Genomic DNA, 17762 nt, shown 5'->3' with positions numbered 1-17762 from the left:
AAGTGAGCTGAATGGCTCGGGCAGGGGGAGAGGGAAGGGGATAAGGGGGCCAAGGCCTTTTGTCCCGGTTGGTGGTTCCAACCGGATCAAAAGGGTACGCGGGCCTTTTGTCCCGGTTGGATCCACCAACCGGGACAAAAGGGCCCCATTTTGTCCCGGTTGGTGGATCCAACCGGGACAAAAAGCCTTCCCCCCCCCCCCCCCCCCGCTGACCCGGCTAGCCGTTGGACCCGGGACAAAAGCCACCTATTGTCCCGGGCCCAAATGCTGCCGGGATAAATGGCCTGGAACGAAGGCCTATTCTGTAGTAGTGAGACTAAGCTGCTGTACTCGAACCACCTCTGTGCCCAGCGGAGTACGTTCACCATGGCTCCGACCACGTACAGCTCGCCGTTCGATTCCAGGTAGCTGCGGTGGCAGAGATCCTCAGGTGGCGACAGCGATGGCATCGGCGTCGCGGTCGGCCTGCTTCCATCGGCAGAGATGATGTTGCTGCAGTTGGAGATCTCTCCGGTGCAGTCGATTGCCAGGAACCTCCCTTGGCAGTGGACGACGAATTCCACGGAGCATTCCAGGTAGGTCTCCAGCAGCGTCCAGGCGCGGTCGACCCCGACCCGGCAGAAGGCGACCTCCGTGGAGCTCGGGAGAACGGCCATGGCCACGCAGCCCCGGCCATCGGCGTCAGGCGGCGCGGAGAGCACGATCTCGTAGGAGAACACCTGCCTCATGCCCTCATCTCGTCTAGCAGACTAGCTCGATGGCGCTGGCGGCAGCCGCGTTCCCGTAGTCGTCCTCGTGGTGGAGCACCCACCGGCCGTCGTCCTTCCTGGACACGAGCATCGAGGAGGCGGACGCGACGTCGTCGTCGGCCGGAGGGAGCTCGACGCGGGCCCCGGTGAAGGGGTTCAGCAGCGTGACGGCCGCGGACCCGTCCATGAGCGCCAGCCACCCGCACGACGCGCCGCACGGCACCTTGCCGCGCGCGCCCGGCGGGAGCGGCAGGGAGAAGGCCTTCTCCTCGTCGACGCTGTAGAGCGTGACGCGCTCCGAGTCGGGCCCGAACGGGAGCAGCAGGAGGGGCGCCAAGGCCGCGAACGGCACGGCGTCGCGCCACGGCGAGCAGACGGACCGGAACGACGCCGCGTCGGTGCCGGAGGCGAGGCGCTTCCCGATGACCTCGAGGAGCTCCGATGGGAGGCCGGAGCTCCAGTCCGGCATGGATCTCGCCGCCGGAGGCCCCTGAGCCGCCATGGACACCACACCACACTACAGAGCTCTCGCTCAAGAAACGGCGGCTGCCAGAACATGTGACGACTCTGGATGGGTGAAAGGCTCCTGTAGACGACATGCATTTTGGCATTTCGGTGTTCCGTTACTAGCAGCGCTGCAAAAAGCGCTGGCTTGAACACGTTTTGCGGTGAAGCACCGAACGAAGAAGAGAGTCATCTTCCATCTCCATCCAAAGTGCCTTTATTGCTGCTAGCCTGCTATAGATAGTTTCGGGTTTACTGGCCTTTCAACATTTTTATGAATGAGCAGATGACCTTTCTTTTTTTTTTTAGAATTATACACAATTATTAGTATATCTTGCAGAGAATTAAAAGGATAGCTAACACTTAATATCACGAAGGATGCAAATGATCTCCAGATAATGCGACTCTCTGGTCTGTGGAAGAGTGAACTGCTCCTGTAGACCAAATCTTGGCATTTCGGTGCTGGGTTGCCTTGCGCGGCTGCATTTGTGGCAAAGCACTGAAGCTGTTGTTTGGGCACGTTTTGCAGTGGAAGTATACTCCTTTTTATCTTCATCGAAAGAACCTTTATTGCTGTAGACAGAGCGATGGTGCCTAAAGACCATCTCTCTTATTTTTCATATATATGCCAGTCGAGTAAGAGTTTTCAGTTCTCAATCCTTTACTAATTTTTTATTAGAAAATGATATACTCCTATATAGGCATTCATCTTACAGTCTACATGCCGGATTATCAGTGAAAAGTATAGGTGAAACTTGATAGCATATTACAAAGCAAGGTAACTGCTTTCTCCTGCTGTACATTGTACAACGTTGATAATGTGAGGTTACACATTGATGAGCCCTTTGAGAAATGTAGACATGCGAGTGAAAAAAAAATCATACGGTCATGGTTGTATCACCGTGTTCGGCAGGCTGGAGCTGGAGGCTGGAGTTGGAGTGGTGTGAGAGAAAAACACTGTTCGGCAGGCTGGAGCTGGAGGAACGTGAGAAAGAAATCCTGTAGAGCTGTTCGCCTGGTGACCAGCAGAACACGGTGTATATGAATATATGAATGATTGGTCAGAAACCTGGGCAAGGCGAATGTATCTTTTATATGTGAAGTAAGACATGGACTATGTGTTTTAAATGTGAGAGTGTGAGACCTGCGAGCAGGGGTGGAGCTAGGTGTAGCCGTTGTTGTCAGCTGACATCGACGACTTGCTGCAAAATGAATAGCAAATTACTGTTTCATACTGTCTATCTAAGTAGTTGACACCGGTGTTCAACGGAACTTGACACCGGTGGCTCCGTCGACTGGCTCTGCCCCTGCCTGCGAGAATGTTCAGAACTTGGCGCCTGGATGCCTCCTCTCTAGATGCAGAGAAAAACAGAAATTCCATACCAGCCAGATGAAGACACAAGACGTATCTGCTGTGACCAATATAATAGCTATCATACAAGTGAAAATTACCTTTACTTCATTCCATTACGGTTTCATAAGTTTTCATGGAATTACTGTAAATACATATGCATCGATGGAGTTACTGAAAGGTCCAATATTTTTTTTGTCAAAAGCACAGGTCCTAATCTCATACCCGTGAAATGATCGTTGCTATTTTGGTCAAAAGACTGAAATCAGAAGGCTCTCAACAATGATTGGCGTGTCTAAAGCAATAGTACGTAAAAGATTGACCAGACAATTATCTACATATCGAAATTACATGTACAAAGAAAGAGGTATACAGGTTATCATGACTAGTTGGCTATCGGTGCCTAAAACTTCCTACCCATGAGGTCATGACTCCTACTTTTTTCCTTAATAGATTGTGGTTCCTACCGTTAAGAAATAATAAAAGAAATCTTGTCCACAAGGAATAAACTAGCCATGCAATTTTTTCACATTTCATACTAGCCTAGTGATCAAACTTGATAAAGCGTTCCATGCTTCCCATGGATGAACCTCGTATCGATGGATGCTTATCGATTATTTGGGAAAAAATTGGTAGCTTTTCGACATGCTTCAATGCTGCCTCTGCAATACGCCGTGTTCTGGAGTCTCCATGTTGGAAAGAATGAACAAGTGCCGATCCCAAACCGCGATCAGTTGAAGCAGCTTTAGAAATCTCCTCCGAACGCAGTATCCTCTCCACAGCCCACGTCACCCTGTGCTGAAGACTTCCTGTTGGGTTTTCCTTCAAGATGTCAAATATAGGTGCAATTCCACTAGCCCTATGGAGCACCAAAACTCCTTCTGCAATCTCCACTTCATCCTCGAGTAGGGTGCAAAGAGCTGCCAAAGCAGCTTCAGCTACCTTCTTGTTGCCATGATTTAAACAATGAACCAGTCGCTCCACAGCTTTCCCTTCTAGGATACAGAAGCTGTCCCTAATCGAACAAACTCCAGAATGAACACGACAAAACTGAAAACTTGGTGGTTTCCTCCCAAACAATGCAAGCTTAGACTTCTGTTCGGGTCCATCAAATTTTGGTGTGCCAGTCAGATATTTGGATTCTAACGATAGATTCATTAATGCCCTTGCAGAGATCAATTGTACCTTGTCCTGACCAATTAACCGAAGCAAGCTGGTGAACAAGGCAGCAAGGTTGTACTCACGAGCAAGGCAAATGCACCGGGGTTCATCTCGCAAAACATATGTTATCCTTGCAAGGATTTTTACTAGGCCCTCAAGCACTGTATTATCATAAATGTCACTTCCAGCCTCCCTGCGACAAATGCTTAACACCTTACGAGCAACTATCTTGAAAGCACCTTGCTCCATTAGCTCTCTGGTGAGGTGCCTGTCCCTTTTAGGAAGGTTTGCCAGAATCTGAAGTGCAGCATGTTGCTCATCTGTGTTTCCATCATTTAGGAATGCAACTTCAACTAAGCAACCAAGCAGAGTTGGGCTTGCTCGGAAGACTTGCGCTATCTCATGGTCCATGTGGAATGAAATTTTGTATATCAGCTTTAAGGATGCAAAACGGCTTTCCTCATGATCACTCTCAACAAATTGCACCAAGTTGGTGATAGCGCCAGAAGATTTTATAGCTGAGACAATGGATAGTACTGTTCCTGTGGAGCTGCTCAGTGTATCAAAAAATTCAAGAAGCTTGCACTGTATTGGAGGTGAGGTGTTACTGATTAAATGAAGTAGATTGTGAACAATGTCTTCAGACACCAGAGTACGATCACCGTCAAGTGGTACTGTCCCAAAGTCAACACCAGATGCAACCAGATTAGCTAGAACTGTGGCTGCAGCCTCTTGCAACCTTGGTGGAAGGAGATTGGTGCGATTGATGGAGAGAACTCGGAAAAGAGGGAGAAGGACATTTTCCTCTATAAGAACCTTAGCGCTCTCTGCATTGGCGGATATATGCTCTAACACCTTGAAAGCAACTTCTTTTGCTTCCAAGCTGCCCTTTTCAACAATATCAGCAAACAAGGAACCCACTCTTCGGGCCACTAAGATCTTCAGGTCATTAGACAGAACAATCTTTTCAAGAGATGATGCCATTAGCAGCTGCTTTTCTGGAGAACCTGATCAATTTTAAGTGGGGACAAGTATCATGGTTTAAGAAACTTATTAATAACAGGTAACCAAATATCTGTAGATAACCATATATAAGCAATAAGGAAGGAGATGAACCTTCAATAAGCAGGTTAAGTAGAGGTTCCAGTCTGCCATTTTCGGCCATCTGCACGGCATTTTTCTCACACCTGTCCAGATTCTGGAGTGTCATTTCAGCCTTCTCAGCAACTGTTGGATTGTCGGCTTTGCTTCCAGCCACCTTACCCAAAATAAGTACCGCTCCATTCAATTCGCTTATCTTTCCGCATACTACTTCAGACTTTGAAAGGTCGCACAATGCAGAGACGGCCAATTCCCTCTCCTGACAATCTTCACAATCGATGAACTTGATGATTGTTCGAATGGTGTCCCCTTCGGAAACAGCTTCCTACAAAGGATGAAGTTATGTTGTCAATACCAGTATCGTACAGCTCGTTATCATAGTATCATACACGGTGTTGTTGCAACCCCTTTCACCTACCCTGTCTTGATCAGTTTCTTTGGCAAACTCCTGAATAGCTTCCAGCGCTTTGAGACGCACCACGGCGCTGCCGCTCCTCAGCATGCCACCGACCATCTGCATCACCCCCTCTCCGCGCACAGCACGCCTGCACGCCCTCCCCCCGCTCCATCCTCGCACAGCGCAGCCTAACGCGCGCACGGCCTCGTCCTCCTCGGCGGCCTTGGTGAGCCACTGGCAGGCCCTGCGGAGCTCGTCCCTCTGCCGCCTGTCCGTCCACTCCCCGATGGCGGCCCGCAGGGCCAGGACGGGCCTCAGGTCCGCCCTGCGCACCTCCTGCATCGTGATCGGGCAGCACGGGCCCCTGCCGAGCTCGCGGCACGCGGAGAACCACCGCGCGATGGCCTCCCGCTCGTAGGCGTGCCCGGTCTCGATCACCACCGGGTCGCGCATCACCCGCATGGTGATCGGGCAGACGAACGCCGACAGCACGCCGTCGTCCTCCTCGTGCCCGTCGGAGGAACCGCCTGCTGCAAGTCGGGTTCAAAAGAAACAGAGGCCCGCGTGAGCACTCCGTCGAGCAGCATGAGGGCGCGTCGAAGCGTGCTTGCGATCCGTGAAGCGACGGGTCACGGCGCGTGCGTGCGTGCGTGTGTACCTTCTTCTTGGCGCGGCGATCCTTGGCGGTGCCGCTCCATGTGTCGTGGCTCGGGGAGGAGGAGGAGGAGGATGCCGGATGATGCCGCCGCGCTGGGGCTAGGAAAGCAGGAGGGAGGAGCGGTGGGCGCTGGGTTGGTTGACTCGGCGCCATTGGGTTGGTTTAAAGAAGAGTTGAAGAAAGGGAGTGGGGGTTGGTTGGTTGGCCAGTGCCACAGCGCGGACGGAGTGGCCGGGCCGGCGAGTCGCGGCGGTGACGACGCGGACGCGCGCGAGGCTGACGCGGTGGTGGCCCGCGGGGAATGCGGGCGGCGAGAATGAGCCCTGCGAGCGGGGGCGGAGCATGCGGTGATGTGAACTGCTCGGCTGCCGCGCGCGCTGTAACATTTTTTTACGACGGTTTCGTGCGTGGATCATGGAGAACGAACATTCGTCCATCTCGGCATTGACCGGTCGTACGCGAAATTACCGAGTCACCGTCACCTGCCAAGGGCCCCAAGTGGCAAGTGTGTTGACTTGGTGCGGAAACTTGCCACTTGTGCACAAGGGCAAGGCAAGCGTAAGGATGGATTCGGATCGGATATGGATGAAATCGGATCCGGATATCACCTTTTACCACATTTTAATCCGGATACGAATACGAATGCGGATCTCATCGGATACGAATACAAAACGGATAGTTCGAATCCGGATACGAATCCGGATACCTTCTCGATTTGAAACATAAAACTATCATAAGTATGTTTATTTTGTCAATAATTTTATAGCAGATCAAAATCATTATACAAGTAGGGAGTAAAGGATTAGGAGATAGCTAATAAAAAAAGAATATAATTATCTATGCATAGCTTTTATATTAAATATATAATACTAATTATAAATGTAAAATAAATAAATACTTAAATACTTAATAATTAAAATATATAAAAAAGATTTTATCATTAAATAAATAATTAATTTGACTCGTATTAAAAAAATTTAATCATGAAATAAATATATTAAATAGTTAAAGTTAATTTTTATATCATTATTAATTTTAATAAATATATTATTAGTTATCTAGCTTTCTAAATAATTTAAATAGTGTACATCATTAAATAATAGGTATAAAGATAAGTTTAAGATTGTCTCACTAATCATTTTTTCTTTGCGGATACGGACGAATACGGATGTGATCGGATATTCTTCGAATACGAATATGGAATCGGATAGAGAAAAGTTCTTAAAATCGAATTCGGATGCATCCATATGACATCCATATTAAATTCGAATACGGATACGGATATCCATATTTACGTTTTAAACGGATACGAATACGGATAATTCGGATCTTCAGACATCCGGATCCATCCTTAGGCAAGCGGCAAGCTCAACGGTTGACTTCCTTTTACCTGGGCTGGGGCCTCCGTCACGCAACGCACGGGCTTGGTAGGCTTGCTGAACACTAAGAGCCCAATTAGGTTCAGGACACGGCGCGGACGGCCACAGCCCACAAGGCCTTGCTCGCCGGCACCACGTGCACGCCACCTAGGGTGCGCGGTAAACCATCGTCTGAAGCAACCTCTTCGAGTCTGTACCTGTCGTCCGCCTCCCAGCCCCTCCCCATCACACCAGTTGGACCCTAGCTCGCTCGTGCTTGCCGCCCTCCCGCTGCCTTCGTCCACCTCCATTGTCGCCGTCAACTCCCCCGCCTTGGCACCTGCCCAACTGCCGTCTCCCGGCGCCCCCAGCTGCAGGCCTCGTCGTCCCCACGCTCGCCTCCTCCGCCGGGTCGCCCTACCGCCGCCGGCCCTCCTTTTTATGGCCGGTGAGCAGCAGCCCTGAAAGCCGAACCCCTAAGTCCCTAACCCTAGCCATGGCAGAGCTGTCGGAGCAAGCACGGGCCTTGGCTCGCTGGCACCTCGTGCATGCCACCACGAGTGCGCTGTTGGGTACGAGCCATCGCCTGAAGCAAACTCTTCGAGTCCGTACCTGCCGTCCACCGTCAGCCTCCCAGCCCTTCCCCATCCCACCTCCCGCCTTGGCACCGACACCCGCCGCCCACTTGGCGGTCCCCCGCCGCGGGCCTCACCGTCCCCACACTTGCCACCTCTGCCGGGCCGGGCTACCGCCGCCGGCCCTCCGCCCCTCCCTCTATGGCGGTGAGTAGCAGCACCTTGGCAGCCCCGAAACCCGAACCCCGAAGTCCCTAACCCTAGCCACGCTTGCGCTGTCGTGCCGCGAGAGGCAGAATGTAGTGGGTCACGTACATGGTGATGGATCCCGATTTTGTATCATATGTGATATATATAGCTCCCGCGCGCCACCGCAACCATCGTGCACGGCTCCTCCGTTTGTCCTCTCCACGGCACGGGACTGATCCAGGGCACCCCACGGGCACCACGGTTTTACAATTTACACTCGGCACGCGACGCTGCGACAGGCCGACAGTCTTGCACGGTCGAATTGGCAGCTACGGAAGTTTTTCACTTTTCAGGATGTGTATGTACAAGCAACCAGCTGTTCCTTGACACAATAATCAACGATCGTGCCTTCTACATTTACAAACGGTAACTACTACAACGTTTCTCTCCGGAATTACCTCCCTGAGCCGTCTGCCTGTTCCATGGACAGGTTTTAAAAGCGAACCACCAACCAGGTCTCTCACACGGAGGCGTGCACTGTCACGCGCGCACGTGCCGGGCCTCTGCGCCATGGACCGGCGCCGATGCCGTGTCGTCAACTGCTCCCAGCGCCGCCGGCCCATCATCACCATTCACCGGCCAATCAGCCAGCCAGCCCAAAACCACAGCCCATCGGCTCGTAAAGATACCTGACCAAGATGACCCGCCGCCCACTGACCCGTGGTCCCACAGTTTCTGGACCCAGCCGTCAGCCAAGCGGCACGGTTCAAACCCGAGGCACGGCCCCACGCACACGCGAGACCCGGAGAAAGCAATTAGCACGGGGATTAAAGCGCCCTAATCACACGATTAATCTGGGCCCTTTCCTTTCCTAATTCCTTCCCGGTGGTGGCGGAACGGTCACTTGTCCCTCTCCGGCTCTCCCCGACCGGAACGAGCGCGTGAAATTTGCTAAAAGGCCCCCCACGTTTGTAAAGCGGAGCCCCCCCATACTGTCTTCCTCCCCGCACGCATTCGAATCCGCGGGGGAGGTGGTGGTGTAGGAGGAGACCGGCGGGTGATTCGGCCGATGGCGTCGCTGTTCGGCAACGGCGGCTACAGCTACTCCTCGGGGTCGTCGGATGGGGAGGACGAGGACGAGGGGACGGAGGGGTACCGGAAGGGCGGGTACCACGCGGCCCGGCCCGGGGACCGCTTCGCCGGCGGGAGGTTCGTCGCGCAGCGGAAGCTAGGCTGGGGCAACTTCTCCACCGTCTGGCTCGCCTACGACACCCTCCACAGCGTACGCGCGCACGTCGGCGCTTGCCCCTGATTCATTTTCCTTCTCTGTTTGTTTCTTGTTATTTTGCTGGATAGATAATGGTTTCTTTTTCCCCATTTGCGTGTTCTTTGTGCAACCTTCCGCACTTGCTCGGCGTTTCCGGCGGCTTTTGGATTTTGGAGAGTTCGGTAGAGGTTGTTTGGAAGCTTGCCGTGACGCGAATCCAAAACAGTGCAGCTTTGTCTTTTCAACCCTGTTCCGTCCCTTGTCTTTTGCGCTTAATTTCTCGTCTCCAGAAGAACTTGGCGGGCATTTGAATACGTGTTCAAGGGCGAAATTGTGCTTTTGATCCCTAGGATTGTAGCTTGCCTTCACATCAACTGCTGCTGCCCATGTTCATTTCCAATTTGTAACCAGCGGCCTCCTTGATCTCATCTACATATATAATGAATTTACTAATTGGGATGTTGCAAATGCAAATTTGGCAGAGATTTGTGGCCCTCAAGATCCAGAAGAGCGCGAGGGATTACGCGCACGCAGCTCTCCACGAAATCGAGCTACTGTCGGCGGTAGCAAAAGGAGACCCGACGAATTCCAAGTGCGTCGTGCGGTTGTTAGACCATTTCAAGCACGTTGGCCCCAACGGGCACCACGTCTGCCTGGTCACCGAGTTCCTCGGCGACAGCTTGCTCCGGCTGATACGGTACAACCGGAACAAGGGCATTGGGCTGAGCAGAGTGAAGGAAATCTGCCGATCTTTGCTGGTCGGCCTTGACTACCTGCATAGTGAGCTCGGCATCATTCACACGGATTTGAAACCGGAGAATGTTCTTCTGGTTTCGACAATTAATCCAGCCAAGGATCCTGTGCGCTCGGGGTTCACCCCAATTCTTGATCAACCAGTGGGGAGCCAGTATGGTGGGACAGTGATCAGTTTCAATGAGAAGATGCTAAGAATGAGAGCAAGACGTGCCGTGGCAAAGATTTCACAGAGGCGGGTTTCGCTTGGTGGGTTTGCGGCTGAAGTAGAGAAGGAGAGGAACCTTGATGTGATTAGCTTGAAGTGCAAGATCGTCGATTTTGGGAATGCCTGCTGGGGCGACCAGCAGCTTGCTGGTGAAATACAGACTAGGCAGTACAGAGCTCCGGAGGTTATCATCGGTTCAGGGTACTCGTATTCTGCTGACATGTGGTCATTTGCTTGCATAGCCTTTGAGCTTGCCACCGGTGACTTGTTGTTTGCTCCCAAGAATTGTGAGGGATGCAGCGAAGATGAGGTAAAAAGAAAAAAAAACACAATTTTTGTTTGTTTGCATGAGCTTACCAGTTTCTTAGGAACTTGTGGTATTCTCTTTGTTGCCAAGTTTCATGGGAACAAACTAAGCTACCTACTTTTCTTCATGCCTATATTGCAGACATCACCATATATGGTCTGATACAGCTTTTGTTCTGTTCATCCACCAAACTTTCCAATACTCACTTGCAACTTTTGGGGCATTTAAACAATAGCACTGACATAAATATACTCTTCAGATTGTGGACCACTTCAGAATTCAACAATTTGCAATCTTGTAAAGATGTACCTTCCTGAAAATTGCCAACCTAGCTACTGAAATCTTTGTAGAAATGAAACAAGATTAAAGGGTCCACACTGGCAGTATTTAAATGAACATACCAACTTTGATGTGCAACATTTGAGGTGTCCTATGAGATGCTGCTATATGAACAATTTTTTCTCGCGGTAGTATATTTCTGGCTTCCTTTCTATTGTGATCTTGAAAAGCAACCTCCATTACAGTATGCAGTTTCATTCAAAGAACTGACCTTTTAGAATCCTTTTGTATGATGACTGTAAGCAAGAACTAGATTTTTGTGCAATTCTATTGAAGGTTGCACGAATACGGGCCTTATGAGCTGTTCTTTCTGTACTGACATTTTCTTTATTGATAACAGGTATAATAGAACTATATGATTCTAGTTGCTGGATGTAATGCCTAGGTTAAAGTTCGATGAACTGAAAAATAATTAATTAGTTGTATGTACAAGCTTCTTCATTCTGATACCTGCTCAATTGCTCTATTAATGTGAACTTGATATCATACCTATGTAAGATTCTATGTCAATTGTGCTCCTAGCTCAATCCACTCCGGATGCTGAGTCATGTTTATCAAGTTCTCTCTTATATGTTGTTAACTTGTTATCATCAATCAAACAATTCATCAGCCTTTTTTTGTAATCTATCTATAGGACCACTTGGCTCTCATGATGGAAACTCTTGGAAAGATGCCTCGGAAGGTCACAGCAGTCTCCCTCGTTCTCTCTTTAGTCAGCTATCTGAATTTCCCTCTGATTTTATTTCTGTTGTCTTTCAGATTGCTACCTCGGGAACTCATTCCAAGAATTACTTTGATCGGCATGGTGATTTAAAGAGGATCCGGAGACTGAAGTTCTGGCCCCTGGACTGTGTACTTGTTGAAAGGTACAATTTCACTGAAACTGACGCCCGAGGGTTTGCTGATTTTCTTCGGCCAATCCTAGATTTTACACCGGAGAACAGGCCTACTGCTGCGCAGTGCTTGAAACACCCATGGCTTAATTGATCTGATGAGATCAGGAAGTCTAACCAACAGAAGTTTATACATACCAAGTACGCTCGTGATCGAGGACTTTTTGTGACCCGGACTGCAGATATACAGAAGTTTTTTTTGGTGCAGCTTGATGAGGCATGACGCTTCAGCTTCTTTCTTCGTGGTATCAGGTGTTCTGATGTATCAGGTGTTCCACTGGTGTGTTTGAGGTGCAGAACTAATGCGATGTTAACCTGCGTGTGTTAGTAGGGCCAAATATTGGTGTAAGATTGTTATTTGGTAATGTGATCTGGCCAACAACCTTCTCCTTTAGCTGAGAAGATGCAGTGCAGTGTAGTGCTGCTTCAACTAGTTGCTAACTGGATCGTGCAATTGTGCGCTGTAAAGCTGCCTGTCGGCTCAGAACCAGCGTGCTACACCGCATTGGAGCTTGCTTGCTGGTGTTGTTTTATCTTCAGAACCAACATGCCTTTTCTGACAACGTGAAGCTGAGGTTTAAGCCCATCCGTGCTGCTACTCTGCTCGTGACAAAAGTTCTATCTGATGCCATCTGTGCCAGCCTAACACTGTATGTATGATTTGCTAGGCGTGGGCGATCAGTTTAACAGTGTGCCAACCTAACAGTGCCAGTGTATGTATGATTTTACTGCATCGGATCTTAGGGAAGGCTTTCAAAGGTCGAATCTGATAGAACAGAACTAGTAGTTCTGGTGGTTTGTATGTACGTCCTGTGGGTGTTCAGCAGATCCGACGCCTCGTGTGGAAGAGCCATGCACGCCTGAAGCCCTGAACAACTCAGGCAGGGATTAACTTTTCAAAAAAAAAAAATCTCAGGCAGGGATTAGCTCGGCTCACAGGACTCGCATCATCTCTTGGGATCGATCGTTCCGACTCGTGTTCGTCAGCAAATCCGGTCGCCGTAGGACGACGGCTGGTACTCCTGCCCCCCACATGTCCCGCCTCACCTTCCCTTCTCCACCGCCGCCACCATCCTGATTGCCTCGCCCGCCAGGTGGCCGAGTCATCCTCGCCGGCCTGGGAGCCGAGCCACCTGTCTCTTGCTGCGTTTGTGGGCTTCTCGTGGGCCTCCCGACGTGCGGCGCTCCTCTCTCTCTCTCTCTCTCTCTCTCGGCCTTCCACTTTCCAAGCGCGCGAGCGCGACGACAGGGGAGTGGCGCCGCCTTGCCTTCGACGGCGCTCCGCGGGCCGACTAGGTATGTCCGCCATTTCCCTTCCCTTCCTTTCCTGCTGTGCGAAATCGAACGCCCAAAACCCCCTAGCGTGTGGTATTTGTATTCGGTTCTGACCATGGATTTCCGATTTTTTTTGCAAAAATTATTGGATGTATGTACATGTGTGCACCCATGTCCTATGCTGGGTCCGCCCCCAAAACCCTTGCCCGCCCATTCCCTTCCTGCTGTGCGATATCGAACACCCCAAACCCTAATCTATGCTATTTGTATTCGCATCTGACCATATATTTACTGCTGAACTTTTCAAAAAGCTATCGGGTGCTAAGTGTACACCCATGCCCCATGCTGGGCCGCCCCCCTGATTCCTGAAGAAACCTACTTGTAACACTGCAATTTTGAAATTACCTTTCCTGTTTATTCTCCTTGCATATGTTTGATCATGGGGCATTTTCCTGTTTCAGCATATTCTTTTCCCAGTATGAGTAAATGCAGACCATAAAGCGCTTGCCGGAGAGCGCTCATAGCTCCTTGCGTTCAAGCGTTGTTCTGTCTGACCTGCCAAGGGTTGTTGAGGAGTTGATATATAATAGCATTGATGCGAATGCGAGCAAGGTATTGCTTTCCGATATGGAGAAGGGAAAATAAGCAACATATAATATATATGATTTCTTCTGTGTTGTGTGTTATCATAAATATACTCTGTATCAATTTCAGATTGACATTGAAATAAACGTCGGAGCATGTTATATAAAAGTGGAAGATGATGGTATGCACTTATGCTCTCTGTTTCTTTTTGGTGAAAAAAAATCTTAAAGAGGTTATCATTTCAAAAAAATTTATTGCGATATTGTACAAATCGCAGGTTGTGGTATTACACGAGATGAATTGGTTCTCTTGGGAGAAAAATATAGTAAGCCAGAATTATTATTATTATTATTATTAATTATTTATTTGCATGTCTTTTCCAGTTTTCCTGTATTCAATGGTACTGTTTTTGTCATGTTACTTTGCATTGTTGCAAGTGATGCAACATAAAGAAATGGTTTTCTGGATGTTCATCTTATTCACTTATGCCAGATGTAGAATATGGAGTTGTTGATTTGCTTAGGACATAATAATGAAAATGACATTCATGTTGTTGTTTATTTAAGAAGAAGTACTGTACCTATTTATTTAACAAGCAGGGACCCCTGCCATCATTGTTAAAATTGATTATGCTATTCATTTTAATTAAGTATAGGTCCATTACCTGAAACATGTGTAGGTTTTGAAAGGATAAATATACTCAATTGTGATTCTAACTGTGTGAATGATTTATAATTTGCTTCTGCCATAACAGCAACATCCAAATTTCATAATGTGATGGAGGATGGGGAACTTAGTCCTAGAAATTTTGGACTAAATGGAGAAGCACTCGCATCACTTTCTGATATCTCTGTGGTTGAAGTCAGGACGAAAGCTCGTGGGAGACCAAATTCATATTGCAAGATAATAAAGGCACCACCGAAACACTGAACTTCTTTAATGATGTACACTATCTTGATTATCCATGGTTAGTCCATCTGAATTCTTCTGACAATCGCACAGGGATCTAAATGCTTACATCTGGGAATAGATGACAAGAGGGAAATTGTTGGCACCACAGGTATTTGTTCTACTTATCTCCTGGAAACAATGCAGTGTCTATATATACATTATAAATGTGAAGAGTGAGATGGTAACGGTCTATCCAAGACCCAGTCATGTGTGTTATATTTCTCCTGTGTTATTTGAGCTATTATCAGGCCTTTCATCTTCGCAGTTGTTGTTCGGGAGCTTTTTTACAATCAACCAGTACGGAGGAAACAAATACAATCTAGGCATGTGATAACTACTACTACTATTCATACACATATGTCTCTTCTTATTCACAGCTCTGTTCAATATATCATTTGATTAATATTTCCCCATATCATATTTTGTAGTGAGAAAAGAGAATTACATCATGTGAAGAAGTGTGTTCTGCAAATTGCGCTTATTCATCCACAGATTTCAATCAGACTCCTTGACACTGACAGGTCGTGTGTTGTGCTAAGCTTGGGTATGATTTTTCTTGTACTAAACATATTGACATGCCTGTTTCATTAATGCAGCGAAGATGAATTGCTAAACTCAGCTTTTTCGTCATTGCCTTTGCCTCTTATATCAAAAAGTTTTGGGGATGATGTCTCCAGATGTCTCCATGAGATATCTGCCTCTGACCAGGGCTGGGTTCTTTCAGGGCATATATCTGGACCTGCAGATGTGTTTCATACGAAGGTAAGGTCCATTATTTAAGCTATGAAGTACTATTTTGATAAAGTATTTTCAGCAAGTGCAATTCTCATTTTCAGGATTTTCAATACTTGTGTATCCTCCTCGCCAATTTGCCGTTATCTACTTTTATTTACTATCTTCCAAATTCTTGGAAACATCCTTGACTTTTGTAAGACATCAACTCAAGATTCGTGAATAGAAACCCGATTCATAATATGCTCAATAATCTGGCATCTAGTTTTCAATCTTCCATTATGAGGACAAATGAAGAAATTGATGTTCAGAGCAGGAAGAGGCAGAAGACTGATGTACACCCTGCTTTTCTACTGAACTTTTGCTGTCCTAGATCTAGCTACGATCTACATTTTGAGCCAACAAAAACCATTGTGGAATTCAAGGTGACTCACTTCTACGACTATGCTTTTGAGTTTCTTGTTTGTAGTAAGCTTCATTTGTGCTTTTTCAGAAACATGATGTTACTTGTTTCATCTCTAAATAATTTACAGTGTTATATTTGGCTTTTTAATCTCCCCCTTCTTCCCACCCCTAGGATTGGCAAACCGTCTTGCTTTTCTTTGAACAAACTATCACAAACTACTGGAAGAAGAATGCACTGCAATCACCAAAAGGTTAGGCAATGAGACCTCAATGTCCCTTGCTTTTGGCTTTGTGAATGAACAATTATTGGTCTGAAGGCATTGTCATTGTACCCTTTTGCATTAGCTGACGGACTTTGCGGTGGCGATACCAGTGTGCCTCTGAAAAATGATGGTTGGTGCTTTGGTGAACATACTTCACTTTTTTTTTGTCTATTTGATCTGTTAAGCTTCTGACCTTTTTTCATATGGTGCTGTTGCAGTGAAATTGAATAAGGGACTCCTAAGGCATCATTATGTGCAGAACAATGAAGAGTATGCTAACTTCCAAGACACTCAGCAGAATAATGCAGTCAGAGATACCAACAGTGATATCAGTGCGACAGGAGCACTGAAAGACTCACACTGCTTTTCTTTTGATATGGAGCCATCCATACAGCATGTCTCTTTTTCTGGACAGATCACTAATTCACCCTGGCTCCCTGACAATGTTGCCAGTATTGATTACAAGTTAAGGTATAAGGTAATGCAATCTCCTGAAAGAATAAATTATCGGTGGTTAGAGGATGGTCCTTCTCAGTTAGATGCTGATCTTTCAAGTGTTAACCCAACTGGTTGGAAAAGGCAAAGGACAGAAGGTCTATTCCATGAGTGTGCATATTCTGGTAATTTTGGAATGTTGGAGTACATACCAACTGAAGGTTTTTTAGCTCACGAACAAGAATCTGAGTTGATTGGTTCAGAAGTTGAAACAAGAGAACCTTGCTTTGGGTCTTTCAATAGGTCAGACAAAATGACCTCTGATTTGGTGCAAAATCAAATATGTTAGAAGCTCAATTCTAACTCTCATTGAGCTGAGAGGATGACAATGAACTTGGGGCAATTTTCTGGTTTTCTCATATTCACAAACTCAAAGCCATGCCAACCCAAGGGGCTGGGGATACATACTTATAGGCAGCCAAGGCAGGCAGCCAAAGCTTGCTGCAGCAAAAGATGCTAAGATGCTAGTCAAAAGAACTAAAGCTAGATGCTGTCCTAGCAAACTGACTGTCCTAGCAAGATGCTGTTCTAGCAAACTGAAATATGCTAAAGGAATATATGCCCTGGTCCTTACAAGGACTCTATGCCTTATCCATCCAGCACAAAGACTTATCCATCATTCTCCCCCTAAGTCTTGTGCGTCGTCTTGTGGGAGGATTGGACCATCCCGGTCCTGGAGCAGAGCTCAAGGAACTTGATCCTCCCAAGGGGCTTGGTGAGCAGGTCTGCAAGCTGGTCCTTGGTGTTGATGTAGCTTGCCTTGATGCTCCCGTCCTCCAAGCAGCCTCGGATGAAGTGGTACCTCACCCGGATGTGCTTGCTCCGTTCATGGAAAACGGGGTTCTTCGCCAAGGCCAGGGCGGACTTACTGTCCACCCTGAGCTCCACCGCTCCAATGTCTCTGCCGAGTAGATCACCCAGCAGTCGAGCGAGCCAGAGCGCCTGAGTCGACGCAGTGGAGGCCGCTATGTACTCGGCCTCGCAGCTGGACAAGGCCACCACCTGCTGCTTGACCGACTGCCAGCTAACGAGGCACTCGCCAAGGAAGAAGAGGATCCCGCTCGTACTCTTGCTGGTGTCGATGTCGCCGGCGTGGTCGCTGTCGCTGTACCCGACGAAGTGTGCCGCCCCAGGGCACCTCGGGTAGTGGAGACCGTGGTCGAGAGTCCCCGCAACATAGCGGATGATCCTCTTCACGGCCTGCTGGTGCTCCGTCGTCGGTCGCTGCATGAACCGACTGACGTAG

General features: G+C 48.3%; 4 protein-coding genes across 9 annotated transcripts in view; 2 read left to right on the top strand and 2 right to left on the bottom strand.

The window, feature by feature from the left end:
- Positions 1-741: 741 nt before the first annotated feature.
- LOC120695477 (F-box protein SKIP23-like) lies at positions 742-1251 on the bottom strand. Its single transcript, XM_039978716.1, has one exon. It carries the CDS (start codon positions 1249-1251, stop codon positions 742-744), a length of 510 nt encoding a protein of 169 aa, XP_039834650.1.
- Positions 1252-2896: 1645 nt separating this feature from the next.
- Positions 2897-6182, bottom strand: LOC120686277 (U-box domain-containing protein 44-like). Its single transcript, XM_039968473.1, has 4 exons — positions 5922-6182; positions 5285-5793; positions 4882-5191; positions 2897-4772 (listed from the first exon to the last, which is right to left on the bottom strand). Exons 1-4 carry the CDS (start codon positions 5959-5961, stop codon positions 3148-3150), a joined length of 2484 nt encoding a protein of 827 aa, XP_039824407.1. The 5' UTR covers positions 5962-6182; the 3' UTR covers positions 2897-3147.
- A 2765-nt stretch (positions 6183-8947) lies between these two features.
- On the top strand, positions 8948-12243 carry LOC120686291 (SRSF protein kinase 1-like). Of its 2 annotated transcripts, none has more exons than XM_039968499.1 (4): positions 8948-9325; positions 9793-10581; positions 11552-11599; positions 11677-12243. In XM_039968499.1, exons 1-4 carry the CDS (start codon positions 9113-9115, stop codon positions 11902-11904), a joined length of 1278 nt encoding a protein of 425 aa, XP_039824433.1. In that variant the 5' UTR covers positions 8948-9112; the 3' UTR covers positions 11905-12243. The 2 variants fall into 2 exon arrangements, with proteins under 2 accessions (XP_039824433.1, XP_039824426.1); XM_039968492.1 differs by having other exon boundaries at positions 8962-9337.
- Positions 12244-12721: 478 nt separating this feature from the next.
- The window catches only part of LOC120686260 (DNA mismatch repair protein MLH3-like), a 31634-nt gene continuing 26593 nt past the window's right edge, over positions 12722-17762 (top strand). Inside the window, exons 1-15 of one of the 5 annotated variants that reach the window (XM_039968449.1) lie at positions 12724-13017; positions 13070-13106; positions 13547-13697; positions 13800-13851; positions 13948-13995; positions 14425-14582; positions 14673-14730; positions 14887-14944; positions 15050-15142; positions 15218-15383; positions 15458-15473; positions 15555-15778; positions 15931-16009; positions 16104-16151; positions 16240-16796. In XM_039968449.1, coding sequence (XP_039824383.1) covers positions 13572-13697; positions 13800-13851; positions 13948-13995; positions 14425-14582; positions 14673-14730; positions 14887-14944; positions 15050-15142; positions 15218-15383; positions 15458-15473; positions 15555-15778; positions 15931-16009; positions 16104-16151; positions 16240-16796 — 1683 coding nt within the window. In that variant the 5' untranslated portion in view covers positions 12724-13017; positions 13070-13106; positions 13547-13571. Of the gene's footprint in view, positions 13107-13546; positions 13698-13799; positions 13852-13947; positions 13996-14424; positions 14583-14672; positions 14731-14886; positions 14945-15049; positions 15143-15217; positions 15384-15457; positions 15474-15554; positions 15779-15930; positions 16010-16103; positions 16152-16239; positions 16797-17762 lie in introns of all 5 variants that reach the window. The other 4 variants (XR_005680115.1, XR_005680116.1, XM_039968456.1 and 1 more) reach the window with 4 other exon arrangements.

The sequence above is a fragment of the Panicum virgatum genome, chromosome 2K, assembly GCF_016808335.1.
Source record: "Panicum virgatum strain AP13 chromosome 2K, P.virgatum_v5, whole genome shotgun sequence".
Classification (NCBI taxonomy): Eukaryota; Viridiplantae; Streptophyta; class Magnoliopsida; order Poales; family Poaceae; genus Panicum; species Panicum virgatum.
The sequence above is the reverse complement of the archived record's forward strand: the minus strand, read 5'-3'. Positions and strand labels throughout refer to the sequence as shown.

Bases quoted from the DNA above. Each gene is read 5' to 3' on its own strand.
- LOC120686277 (XM_039968473.1), bottom strand. From the start codon at position 5,961: ATGGAGCGGCACCGCCAAGGATCGCCGCGCCAAGAAGAAG. The intron at 5,192-5,284 runs GTAGGTGAAAGG...CATCCTTTGTAG, and splicing joins AAGAAACTGATCAAGACAGG to GAAGCTGTTTCCGAAGGGGA. The intron at 4,773-4,881 runs GTTCATCTCCTT...AAAATTGATCAG, and splicing joins ACTTAACCTGCTTATTGAAG to GTTCTCCAGAAAAGCAGCTG.
- LOC120695477 (XM_039978716.1), bottom strand. From the start codon at position 1,251: ATGGCGGCTCAGGGGCCTCCGGCGGCGAGATCCATGCCGGACTGGAGC.
- LOC120686291 (XM_039968492.1), top strand. From the start codon at position 9,113: ATGGCGTCGCTGTTCGGCAACGGCGGCTACAGCTACTCCTCGGGGTCG. The intron at 10,582-11,551 runs GTAAAAAGAAAA...ATCTATCTATAG, and splicing joins AGGGATGCAGCGAAGATGAG to GACCACTTGGCTCTCATGAT. The intron at 11,600-11,676 runs GTCACAGCAGTC...GTTGTCTTTCAG, and splicing joins TTGGAAAGATGCCTCGGAAG to ATTGCTACCTCGGGAACTCA.